Source organism: Cryptotermes secundus, unplaced genomic scaffold (assembly GCF_002891405.2).
Source record: "Cryptotermes secundus unplaced genomic scaffold, Csec_1.0 scaffold112, whole genome shotgun sequence".
Taxonomy (NCBI): Eukaryota; Metazoa; Arthropoda; class Insecta; order Blattodea; family Kalotermitidae; genus Cryptotermes; species Cryptotermes secundus.
Genome location: NW_019718271.1, coordinates 607,393 through 620,652, shown reverse-complemented (window position 1 = coordinate 620,652; position 13,260 = coordinate 607,393). Strand labels below are relative to the sequence as shown.

At 36.4% G+C, this 13,260-nt stretch overlaps 1 protein-coding gene across 1 annotated transcript in view; it reads left to right on the top strand.

The window, feature by feature from the left end:
* The first annotated feature begins 1 nt into the window (after position 1).
* The window catches only part of LOC111868749 (sushi, von Willebrand factor type A, EGF and pentraxin domain-containing protein 1), a 51,712-nt gene continuing 38,453 nt past the window's right edge, over positions 2-13,260 (top strand). Inside the window, exons 1-9 of the mRNA XM_023859726.2 lie at positions 2-202; positions 1,278-1,409; positions 3,227-3,482; positions 4,622-4,801; positions 5,544-5,702; positions 7,661-7,840; positions 8,553-8,732; positions 10,572-10,763; positions 11,411-11,512. Coding sequence (XP_023715494.1) covers positions 2-202; positions 1,278-1,409; positions 3,227-3,482; positions 4,622-4,801; positions 5,544-5,702; positions 7,661-7,840; positions 8,553-8,732; positions 10,572-10,763; positions 11,411-11,512 — 1,582 coding nt within the window. The remainder of the gene's footprint in view (positions 203-1,277; positions 1,410-3,226; positions 3,483-4,621; positions 4,802-5,543; positions 5,703-7,660; positions 7,841-8,552; positions 8,733-10,571; positions 10,764-11,410; positions 11,513-13,260) is intronic.

Here is a 13,260-nt window from a genome sequence, read left to right as displayed (position 1 = left end):
TATGTCTAGTTATACTATATATATATATGTATGTGTGTATNTTCAGGTTGAGCTAGTGTTTCTTGTGGATTCATCAGCCAGCGTGGGTGCAGAAAATTTTGAGAGTGAGCTGAAGTTTGTTCGGAAGCTGCTTGCAGATTTTACTGTCTCTGAGAATGCTACACGTGTTTCTGTGATAGCATATTCTTCCCCTGACAGTGTGGTAATATTTATTCGACATTTAAATGTACCATAAAATGTATAGGTTACAGTGACATTAATTCTTAGGTACCTGAGTTGTCTAACCCTGAAGTTCCTTACATATTCTATGTATTGGTAAGGTTCAGAACATAACTAGACATACCAGTATATATATATATACACACATACACACATACTGGTATGTCTAGTTATACTATATATATGTATATGTATATATATGTATGTGTGTATGTATATATACACACATATGTATATAAATACTCATATATATCAGTTGTATGTAATTTTTTTATGTACATAATGTATACTGTAAATATGATTGTTTTTACAGATCTTAAATATGAAAGGAGGTTATATACCGAAGTCATATATGCTACTTGTTAAATGTTCACAAAACATTTGCTAAACGTATAGAATGAAAGTTGTGTAAATATTTGAATTAATTTTACAGAATTTCAAGTCTTGGAAATATTAAATTTCTTGTAGTACTTCCAAAATATCATTATTCTGAATCCACTCAGTTTCAGGCACTGTTAACTTGACTCGTGGCCTCGTTTCAGGATGAAATACATATACTGTGCATTCTAAACACACATTCTTTGCGTATTTACCACAAGTATGTAGTTTTCCTTTCTTTCTGAATGATCAATTAACGTTTTTTTTTTCCTTTTCTGAAGTCTGTGCTCTGCATAAAGCTCTCCTTCTTTCCCCAATACTCATGAAATACCAGACTGAAACTCATGTATGGGTTGGAACTCATGCACTCTGATCCTCTTGTGGAGGATCATTGATCTACTGAATAATGGGAGCTGGTTTCAACAGAAACGAGTACTTGCTATCTGATAACTCTGGAAACACTGTACTTAAAGAGCCGTCCTTCTCTTCCTCCCCATCCTTCGACAAAGGCATAGTACCGCGGAGAGTATTTAATAGCACAAAACTTTGTGTTGGAGGAATGAATATATTAGACCTGCACATATGGAGCTATTTTTGGGGATAAACAAAATGAATACATGGAGGAAAGATTGTAAAGGACAATCATTTAGCATGTTTTTATATGTTTTAAATTCTAACAGGTGCGTCACATTGATCATATCACTTTCCCATCACAAAGAAACCATAAGTGTGCCCTTCTGCATTATGAACTACAGAGTATTATGTACATTGGTGGGGGTACATATACACGAGGTGCCTTACTGGAAGCACAGGTGAGTCTGAGCATGTGTATCTGACTTTAGGCCTGAGTGTAGTGTTGTTTCCTTTGCAGAAAGTGTGTAGAAGTGTCTCCAGTATTACTTTAGTAGGAAGAAGACTGGCTGGTATTCTAGACACAATGGAAACAGAAACAATTATGACATGAACTAATTGGATATGTTTGGGCTATCTTTGATGGGAATTAATATATACAGGCTATGAGCTTAAGTTTATGAAAACAAGTTATAAATATGAGTGTGTTTTGTTTGGTTATTTTACAGTCCTCTTCAACAGCCAGGTTATGTAGTACTGAAATAAAGATGTGCCCTCTGGAGGAGTCACAGTATTGTCTGTTTTTGGCAAATAGTGAAATTAGAATTTAAGTTAGAATGGGAATTTTGTATGTCCGTTATAGGACTAGGCCAAAGATGTAGAACATGTCATAATGTGAATACAGTCCTTATGATAGTATAAACAGTAATGAAAATCCTATATCTTATCTATCTAGGACACGTAATCAACCTTTTCCCCCTATTACATTAAATTGTGTATCGTCAAAGGAAATAGAAGATATTATAAAATCCTTGAAAACAAAAAATTCATATGGATATGATGGGATATCCACTAAAATTTTAAAAGTTAGCAGTCCCTATATTTCTTCTCCTCTAACTTATTTATGTAATAGAATGCTAACAACTGGCAATTTTCCACTAAGATTAAAGTTCTCTGAAATAAAGCCCATATATAAAAAAGGTGATAAAAATGACACATCGAACTACAGACCTATTTCACTGCTCACATCAATTTCTAAGATCTTTGAAAAGGTAATCTATAATAGAATGCAACAACATATCAAGAAAAATAATATTCTTGCTAATGAACAGTTTGGATTTAGACATGCACGATNTATTTCAGAAAGGTGGATGGTATTCTGGTATCAAACTTTATAACCACCTCCCTCCAGAGCTTAAACAATTATCTTATGACATTCCTGGATTTAAAGTGGCGTTAAAGAAGTTTCTTATCACCAGTTCTTTTTATACTGTTGAAGAATACTACTGCTGGAAGAAAGATTGACACCTCATGTATATATTTTAATCATGTATGTAATTTTAAATGTTATTTTGATTTATGAATGTATTACGGTACAGTAGTTTTGTTGTATTTTGACGATGATGAATGTCTGATTATGTATGTATATTTATATGTTATATTGTACTATTGACTTGTTCTGTATCTGAGGCAGATGCCTCTATGGATTTTTTTGGAACTGTAAATAAATGACAATGACAATGACAAATAACTAGAAATATGTAGTTATTACAGCTATTTACAAAATTCATGTAAGTACAGTATATTATATAATACAGAATGAAATAATTATGTGAAAGAAATATTTTTTCACAAATTTATAATATTTGATCATTTTCAATTGAAGTAATTTCTTTTGCAAAGTAGAAGTGAGACAACATGACATCAGTTGAAGTTGACTTTAATGCTGTTGTATCATGATTTAAATATTTAATGGTTTAATGGTTTACTGCAGTGTAATTTGCAGTATTCCAAACGAAAAATGTTAATATTTTTCATCTAATTTGGCCTCTCTCATTTGAAGAAAATGGCGCAGTTGGAGTGCTTTTGCTCTAAATATTTTAACACTTAGCAATTCTTTCTTCATTAGTACTGCATATTTAGATCTTTGTGGTTCAAATTTGTAAGATATTAAAATTTTGTCACAAAAATATACAAATAAAAACAATACCAAGAGATGATTCCTATGTCACTAGCAACCAGAGTCTTCCTTGACTAAATTTTTCTGTATTTATTATAGGCTGTGCTGCAGTATGGCCGTCCACATTCACGACGTGCCCTGTTTCTCATTACTGATGGTTTTTCAAATGGAGGTGATCCTTTACCAGTAGCACGTGAGCTTAAGGAGCAAGGTGTTACAATATTTACATTTGGGATACGTAATGGCAACACAAAGGAGCTCTATGACATGGCATCACAACCTGGAGAAGAATACTCATATATCCTAGACAGTTTTGGAGAATTTGAAGCCTTAGTTAGAAGGGCATTACATCAAGGTGATTTTTATGCTACCTGTAGTGTATTGGTTTCTAGAAAGTATACATCTCCCTCAGGTATTTGCAAATTTCAGGTAAATGCTGGAATAAGGAAAAGATATAATATTTTAATGTCCATTTTCACAATCATGCAACTGTCAAACATTGTGCGCCTTCTCATTTGTTGGAGAAAATAGTTAGGATTAAAGTATCCTCAAGGAAAATGAATCAGACTACTAGTATTTCATGTATTTAGTATAGTTGTAATTCATGCCTGTCAATATTTTATGATTGGTTGATCAGAAACTGTTAAGAAGTATAAAATAAATAAATAAAGGATCTTTAATTTAAAAATATCTGGCATAATGTTATCTATCTCAGATCTTGAAGTAAAAAAGAACTTTTTGTTAGTATGGTATTTGGAAGATTTTAAAGAAATCATTGTTGATGTTAGGTTGCATTTTAAAAACATGGTTTTTAGAAGACTACAGGTGTCCCATATTGCCAGGAATTTTGGTATATTCATTCAATGTTATAGACAGTGTCATGTAACTTCAAACAAGGCCCTGTATTCCTAGTCAAATCCCTCGCATAGCTTGTGGTGGGAGGAGTTTCTTAACACTCGTTCATCCCCTTTCACCGACCCCCCCTATCACCCCCTTGTCTGAAATTTTTCTTCTGCACATTCAAGGTTACTCTTGGCCTTGTTCAAAGTTATGTGACACTTGCTATAACCAGAAATACGGAATAGAATGTTAGAGAAATAATATTTGTGAACTTACACTGAATGTATCAGAAACAGATTCCTTTTCCCATGGCGAGTCAAGAGACTTTACTTGACATTATTATTTATTATTCTTAGTGGGGTGAGACTGAGTCCACTTGGTACTGTGGCAACTACTGGCCTATTGTACCAGCCCCAGATGATGGTGATTGTTGACCAATTGGAATGAAAATTGGCAGGGGAAACTGAATTTCTGGGAGAAATCCTGTCCCAGTGCCACTGTGTCCACCACAAATCCCACATTACATGACCCGGGCAGGAACCCGGGTTGCTGTGGTGGGAGTGAATAACCGCCTGAGCTATGGCATGTTCCTTATTCAAACATCGTGTAGGTATGTTTCAGTATGGTGTTACACTCATCTACTTTTGTTTCTAGATCTTAAGGCTGGCAGGTATCAGTCCCTGGACAACTCTTCATTTTGTGACTCACTGTGCTCTCTGAAGTCAAACTGCTGCGACAGACTGGCTTCTTGCAGCTGTGGGACTCATACAGGACACTTCTCCTGCCTCTGTCCTCCTGGATATTATGGGTCTGGACTGGCTGCTTCTTGCAAGCGTAAGTCCATTAGGAGAGTTAAGCACTGTAATGTAGGAGGAGGAACAAATGTAACATCATAGCTTTGCATTGTTCAGATCATCATGAGTGTATTCCTGTTTGAAAGCTTGTGAAGAGTTAAGAATCAGATGTCGGTTATGCATACCCTAGATAAATACCTACACTAAAAATATTTATGGAAATTTACAGTATTTTCATACCAGAACTTAGTAATTTCATCTTAGAGTAAATGTGCAAAATCATGCTCTAAGCAGTTCTGAGTAGATTACAGTTGTAAATAAACTTGTTATTTTCTTTTCTTATATTTCTAAGGGTTCACTCCAATAAATGCAGCATTTTCTGCTCCTCTTAGTCACTCAATGAAACATTAAATATGTCAATATATTGCTTGATCAGTCAGATCATGGAAGGAAAAGCTGTTTCTTTAATGTGATGTGTAGTGAGCCAGCAAATGAGTTCTGAAGTGTGGTTTACATATCCACATGTCAGAAATACATATATAGGAACTGGAATGGACAGAAATGACACATATCCATCTGCAGCAGTAGGTTTCTCGATTTTTGATGCTGCACAGTAGTGCAAGACTGGAAATTAGTTGCTAGGCTGCATTTGAGTTTAACATGTGTCCATAGTGGAAGTCAGTCCATGCCAGAATTATTTGACTAACAATGTTTGGAATATCCATAGATGGGCACACATATTTACTGCCTCATTGAATATCTTGGTAACATTTCATTTCCAGTTTGTCCAAATGGAACATACTCACTGGGACTGGTTCCTGGAGATGTTTCTATATGTGTGCCCTGCCCAGACCTGAACCATGTTACTCTTGGACCAGCAACTTCTGTTCAGGACTGTCACTGTAAGAAGGGCTTTGTTTCTAATGGGAACCAATGTAAAGGTAAGAAATAGAATCCTTTTGCTGTATGGTAGCCTATAGGCAGTGCCAGAAATGAGGGAATCAAAAGTAATAGGAGAATGGAAGCGAGTGATCTCCAATATCAGTAGCAGAAGTGTCTGGTATCTTATTACACGTGATGTTTACTGTTTTGTTGCTAGACAGCTCACCAGATCTTTTGTTTGACTGTTTAAAAATTCAACCTTGTAATTTACTTAAGATACAACAACCATTGCCAACATTGTCACTGCTATCACTATGCTAAACTCATCACATTCAGTTTCTCTTACACATCAAAATTAGTAGATTAACGTACACTCCTATATGTGAGATTTAAGTGGGCTTCATCAGTTTTATATAACTTACATCAGAGCAGCCTCCGTAGTCTAGGGGTAACGTTCCCACCTCATGACTCAAGGTACGCGGGTTCAAATCTGGCGGAGGTCGTGGAATTTTTAAGGGCGGAAAACTTCAGGGAACAAGTCCTCCGGGAGGAACTTTAAGCCGTGGGTCCCGTGTCATAGATTTATGGCACGTAAAAGATCCTCATGTCTCTAGAAGACCTCTGAGCAAAATTAGGCAACAATTTCCCGCCCAAGTAGTTTGCAACGCCTCTGGTAGATGGGGGAAATATCAGGTACCGATGGCCGACCTCGTTGGCTGAACGGGGCTGATAGCACGCACCAGTACCGGTAGGGTATGAGGACAGTAGAAATTAAAGGGGGACGCACAATGGACCAATAATTGGTCTAAGTGCATGGGGAAACTCACTCGCTCTAATAATGATAATAATAATAACTTACATCATCTTAAAGCTTTCTTTTGCTTGCAGGTTATTAGCATGCTGAGGTTATTGCAATAATATCCTATAATGAGATTGGTATGCCTGGAAATCTAGCACATGGTTATATTGTGGTTGCTATTGCCATCTTGGGGTTGAATCATTGCCTCAGGATCATCCCTGATACTTTGCTTGAACCCTGGATGGGAACTTGATATCCCAAGGTTTTTGTATGATTTTCTTCAGTCCCCCCTGCCAAATTCCAGAATGGCAGTGAACATTTGTTCACAGTTTCTTTCACGTCCTTCTCTATAGTCAGCTTACCTTACTGTACCTCATTCAGTTGTACATAACCTCAGCAGTTGATCCTGCAGTGTAAAATAAATTAGTAAAATGATAACATTCTTTTTTAATGTATAACATATTTTGCAAACAATACTGCAGAGGCAAGTGTTTAAAAAATTAATTTTACCTTTTCCAGTAATTCTTTTATCTCATGATGTGAGAAATCCTTTTCTTTTTATTTTCTCGCCTTTTTCTAACATAAGCATTTTAATTTAACTTCATAATATTGTACTTTAGCATCCTGTTGCATTACTATTAATCTTCAATGGATAAATGTTTTCACCATCCAAATGCAACGTTTTTATTATTGCCTGAGGATGACCATGTGAGGCCAAAATATGTAGAAGAATGTATGTAGGCTAGAGGGCAAGAATAGAAGCGTTGCATTTGGACTGTGGGAACACATCATTGAAGATTAGCATCATAAGCCTGATGTATGGCTTATTGCTATACAGGTTAAAAAGACTATGCAAATTGTAAAATTTTGATGGCAGGAAGTTATCAGAATATTCAGACAGAATTATGTGTACCAGGAAGTTGGACAAATGTTTTTGAGTAAATCCTCATGAAACCATAACAAAACTGAAGATGAAATTAGCATTATGCCTCATATTGAACATACAGAACTTATAATAATTCATTAGTTGTGATATCATGAGGGTTTCTTTGTTAGAATTTTTCCATTTTACATAGTGTACTCATAAACATCATGATGTGATTTTAATCTCGATCTTCAGATATAGAATTAAGTGAGAAGTGTGATCTTCCACTTGTGGGTAAATGAACTTATAACTGTTTAAACTGTCACTGTTAACATTCTGTTGTTCTATTGTAGTGATCACATGCCCAAAGCTGACTGCTCCTGTGAAGGGCTTCTTTGTGAAGAAATCGTGTGGGAATGTGCTAAATGCTGCATGTGGAGTAAGGTGTCGTGTGGGCTACCAACTTATTGGATCCAGCATCCGTCTTTGTCAAGATGATGGGACATGGTCTGGACAGGAAGCCAAATGTGTTGGTAAACAAAGAGCATTTATTTTGCACCTTCATCTTTGGTCTTACCATGCTGGAATGATCCATGGGTATAAGTAGACACAAATGGTGGTCACATGGAAGAGCATGATGTAGCTGGAGAGATAGTAGAGAAATGTATCACAGCAGAAAAGATAGTTGCTATCATTCAATACTAAATTATGTAACACATTTACTTACTGTGTTATATCAGTGGTTCAGTTTGGTTTTCATTAGTTGGCCTTTCTGTGTTAGAATATGTCACCTGATTTCATTCCTTCTGAGAGTGAATTTTAAAGGGCCTACAGGAAATTTTAGGGTGAGATTCTTTCTTGCAATAAGCTTAAGAAACCTCTAGCCCAAAGCAAAGATCCACAGTGCAGTAACACTCTTTGGGACATGGAAAGTGGGAAACAAAACAGGTTTGATAATAGTCCATACATCCTATTTGACTTTACAATACTTTTACATCCTACATGACCCAGAAAGTAAAAATTGTATTTGTAAAATTGATGCAGCTCTTCTGGTATGAACATGATGGTACGCTCGTACTTCTCAAAAAGTTATTTAGATTTATTTTAATTGAGAAAATTTAATATGACATCTGTGCATTTTGGGTGATGCTGAGACGTTAGGTACACCACCAAGCGATTATGTTTATCGAACATTACATATAGAATTTTTTAAAGGACTCATTACATGCTAATATTGATTTACAGTGAAGACTTGTCCAGCTCCCAAGGCACCTAAGAATGGTGGTGTGGCCTGTTCTAATGATGACCATATTATTGACACCGAATGTGAGTTCTCTTGTTTGCCTGGCTACACTTTGGTGGGCTCCAGACATCGCAATTGCTTACCTCTTGCACGATGGGATGGCCTGCACACAACCTGCAAACGTGAGTCATCTACGTTTCACTTAAATTCGTTTTTATCTTCTGCTGTGGACTGTCTTTTAATATCTTATATTATTAAATGCCTACAAAGAGACCAGATTTTTTCAGATTGAACCATAAATTTAAAAAAAGTTGTAAATTAATCTGTGATTTGCAGTACAGTCCTATATATACCATATCACATGACTTTATGGCCATGGAGACAGAAATATTTGTCTGTTTTGCATACATAAAGGTATAAATACTCATACTATACCATTAATTCAGGACCAGATCTTAGTGTCGGACAGAACACCATACTAAATTTATTTTCACCTTTGGGAAACTCCATATGGCATTCACTGGATAGGAAGGTGGTTGTTGCTCAGTGATGTTTTGGATGGAATGGTGAAGAACATTATGCCACTATCTAGGATTATGCTATGGCCTGTGGACCCATTGCTAGGCAACAAAGCAACTATACAGCGGCTGTAACTAAGTAAGAGCTCCACAAACAAGCATTATTTCCATGGCAAGAATTACATGTCAATAATGTAATGGCGTTTTCTGTGTTGTCCATGCTGAGATATTATAAGCAAGACAGTGAGGGTTAGATGAGTTTAGCTAAGATGAGTTAGTTGGGTGGTGAGTGAGTTAGTCAGATAACTGCTGGGATGGAGTTGTTGTAAGTTGTTGCTGTGGGAGGGTGGTAGCTGAGTCTGGGGATAGTCAGGAACCCAGAGGAAGGGGAATGTCCACCGTTGGAAGCCGCTACTGAGCAACGGCTAGTGAAGACTTGACTGTGGACACTAGTAAGTGTGTAACAGTATACTGTAAACTGTAGTCACACGTTGTAGCAAGGAGTCCAACAAACCCTATTAACAATCTGAAACTTTTCAACAGTTACGCTTATCATGTGACAATATTCTGGCTCTTCAGTCTGTAGTTTTCTTTTTATTGCTAGTGGGGTGGGACTAAGTCCCTTGTACTGCAGTCACTTCTGGCCTATTGTACTAGCCCCAGATGATAGGTGAGGGTGATTGTGGAGCAGTTGGTGGAATGAAGATTGTCAGGGAAACCGAAGTACTCGGAGAAAACCTGCCCCAGTGCCACTTTGTCCACTACAAATCCCACTTGACCAGACCCAGGAACGAACCCAGGCCGCCGCAGAGGGAAGCCAGCGACTAACCGCTTGAGCTATGGCGCGGCCCAGTCTCTAGTTTAGTCACTTACTGAATTACTTGTGGATATTCCATAGAGTAACATATAATTAGCCGGTCACAGTAGCCGAGCGGTCTAAGGCATGTACTGTCTTCGGTCGCTTGGAAACTGGAATCGTGGGTTCGAATCCTACTCAGGGCATGGATGTTTAGTTTGTGTGTGTGCGTTTTTCTGTGTTTGTGTACAGGTGGAGGCCTTGCGACGAGCTGATCACCCGCCCAAGGAGTCCTGCCGAATGTGTAAGATCTAGAAAAACCGAAGTGAATGAAGAAGTTCATGGAGGTAGACCTAAGCCCACTGGGGCTGTAGTGCCAAGGAAAAAAAACAACATATAATTAATTTATCAAAGAGAGCATCACAAAATCACAAGTTTCTATTAAACCAGTATTAAATACAATTGGGTACTGACCTTTAATTGCACTGAAAATAAAACTGCACTTATCAGTACATCTGATCTGTGGTTCACATGCAGACTAATTATTCTTATATCCAAAGAAATGGAAGAGATGTCCACCTTTCCAAAAGTAATTAATGGGCTTCATAAAAAGGGCTTAGTACTTTCTAAATCAGGAATTACTTCACTTATGTATATTGTTTCGTTCAACTGTTACTGACTGATTGAATTCCTATTTTGGGCTTTAGCACTGTTCTGTCCACCACTGCCAGAAATCCCTAATGGCCAGTACACACCAGTGGGTTGTACAACCAGTAAGCAGGTTTATGGGACCAAGTGCAACATTTCGTGTGCAGCAGGATTCCAACTAAAGGGCCCAAAGTCTCGGGTCTGTGGGAAAGTGGGAAAGTGGTCAGGTCGGGACATTAACTCTTGTCTTGGTGAGTTGCAATGTTACGTCTCAGCTTTATTAATAATTAGTGAATTTTCTACGGCAGTGGTTGTCCTGTGTAGTCTGGAGACCACTGGTGTTTCACAGTGTAAATAACTTTTCTATTATATTAAGTTCCAATTAGATTAAAAATAAATGATTTCGTTGAGGTTTGGCTGTTACTTATTTAATTTGATAGCTAGATTTTCACTATAATTATATTTTTATTATTATTATTAGTTTATTTGTTAATTAATATTACGTCTACTTTCTCAGCTAAAGTGGCCTCTGAACCAAAAATATTTCTCGTTACTATTCTATTTACTTGTGTTCTTCTACAGTTCACACATAAAATTTTAGACTATATGGACTATATTGGAATATGTTAAAAATCCAATTAAAATTCTTATAACAGTGACTATGATTATTGCTGTCTTCTGGAATGTGATGCCATGTAGTCTGGTAGATTGTTACTAACTTTCCATATGGTATGCTCAGGAGAAGAAAGCAGCACTTTTCTCTGAAGTGTCACTAATGACACTGTTTCACATCCCGGAAGACAGTAATCTGAGTTCATCTTATTTTAGTAGGATCTTGATGTTCATTTTTGATGGTAGCTTTTCATTCACTTTTTAAACATTGGGTATTGCTTCTCAGATGTTACACCACCAAAAATTCACTGTCCAGAAAACATACTAATGGGGACAGAGCCTGATGAAGATTATGCGCTTGTCAACTGGACAGTACCGATTGCAACTGGTAAGTTAGAAAGTGGAAGGAACATTATAAAGACATTCCAAGAGGAAAGATAAATATTCTGGGAGGTCATAGTATCGGTCATTCTAAGCAAAGAAAGTGTATACATACATGTGTTCTATTTCAAACAGTTTATGAGAGGGATCTATTTCACTGTACAGTTCCAAAATTGTTGATAAGAAAGAGATACTACTTATTGTTTCTGATACTTGAGTTTATTGTTCAAGTAACAGAATTTGTTTAGTTTACCTAGTATAATACATTTTCAAAAATACCACCATCAACATCAGTGTGCTTTGCAACTCGTGTGAGGACATGGCGTGTTGCTCGTCTGTATAAATACAGTGCACTGTACAGTGAAGTAGCTCTACCTCGGAAACCGTTCAGAGTAGGACACATGTACATATACACTTTTTTTGCCTAGAATGACCGATACTATGACGTCCCAGAATATTTACCTTTCCTCCTGGGACTCCTGTATATACATGTGTGTGTTGGTGTTTTTTTTTTTTATAATTTAATTAATCCTTAAATCAGTTTTATCCAGTTCTGTAAGAGGAAATACTTGCTCATGTAAAACAAGATATACTGCCCACTGGTCTTACATACATTGAGCAAAGATATAACTTGATTATTTGTTTATGAAGTTAGTGCTCCAATTCTAGATTTATGCAGGCTCCAGTAACCTACTGGGAATAATAATTTAGCCTGTATTTTCAGCCAGTCTTTAAATTGGCTTTCAACAAGTTTCTGGAAAACCGTACCAGAAGTGGTGGGAATGTCCCTATGTGGCATAAGGATAAGCTAGTCACTCATTATCACTACTTCAGATGTGGAGCCTGGTGATTTGTGGTTGTTAAAGAGTTACAAATTTTAGTAGATAAGTGAAATATTATATCATCTTTCAAGTTACTCATTCACTATTTTCTTGGAGAAACTGGGCATATCCTGACAGCATTCATTCAGTAGCTTCTGTATTTTCACTTTCAAAGAAAGAACTTCAGTGATAAAAGATATATTCAATATGTTATTGTATATATGATTGTACTTTTTAATCGGGTAGTACATAAATTTTAACAAATCAAGTGGGTCTTTGAAATCATACTTAACTTCTGAGCCTTTCAAAGCTGAATATCAGCATAGGCAAAGGAATATCATACTACTGATGAGGATTTTATCAGATTTATTGAAATCATGTAAAACTGAAAGTACTGGCTAAGAAACTATACTCTGTAATCTTATTTGTGTCAGAAAACAGAATAATTTTACACATATTGGTCATTGCTGAATTTTCTTGTAGGTCATTTAATGGCGCTTTCAATATTGAGGTTATATAACATGAGACTATATCATGAATAATGAATTGGGAAGGATTTTGAAGGAAATTACCATGGCCTGGTTTGAATAATTATTTTAGCTTTAATCTGGAGGGACAGAGGAGAAACACAAAAAGCCTCAGCAAGAATAGATGGTGTCCCAGCAAAGATTTGAATCAAGGGCCTACCAAATACAAGTCCAGAGCATTACCCCTAGACTCTGAGATTTATGATCTTAATACTAGAAATAAAAATAATTTTCACCTTTCACTACCAAGGTTGGCAATCTATAAAAATGGTGTTTATTATATGGGTATTAAAGCATTTAATCATCTACCTCCCTACATAAAGGAATTATCAGAGGATAGGCTCCAATTTAAAAATGTCCTAAAAATTATCTTTTATTGAATTCCTTTTATTCATTGAAGGAGTTCT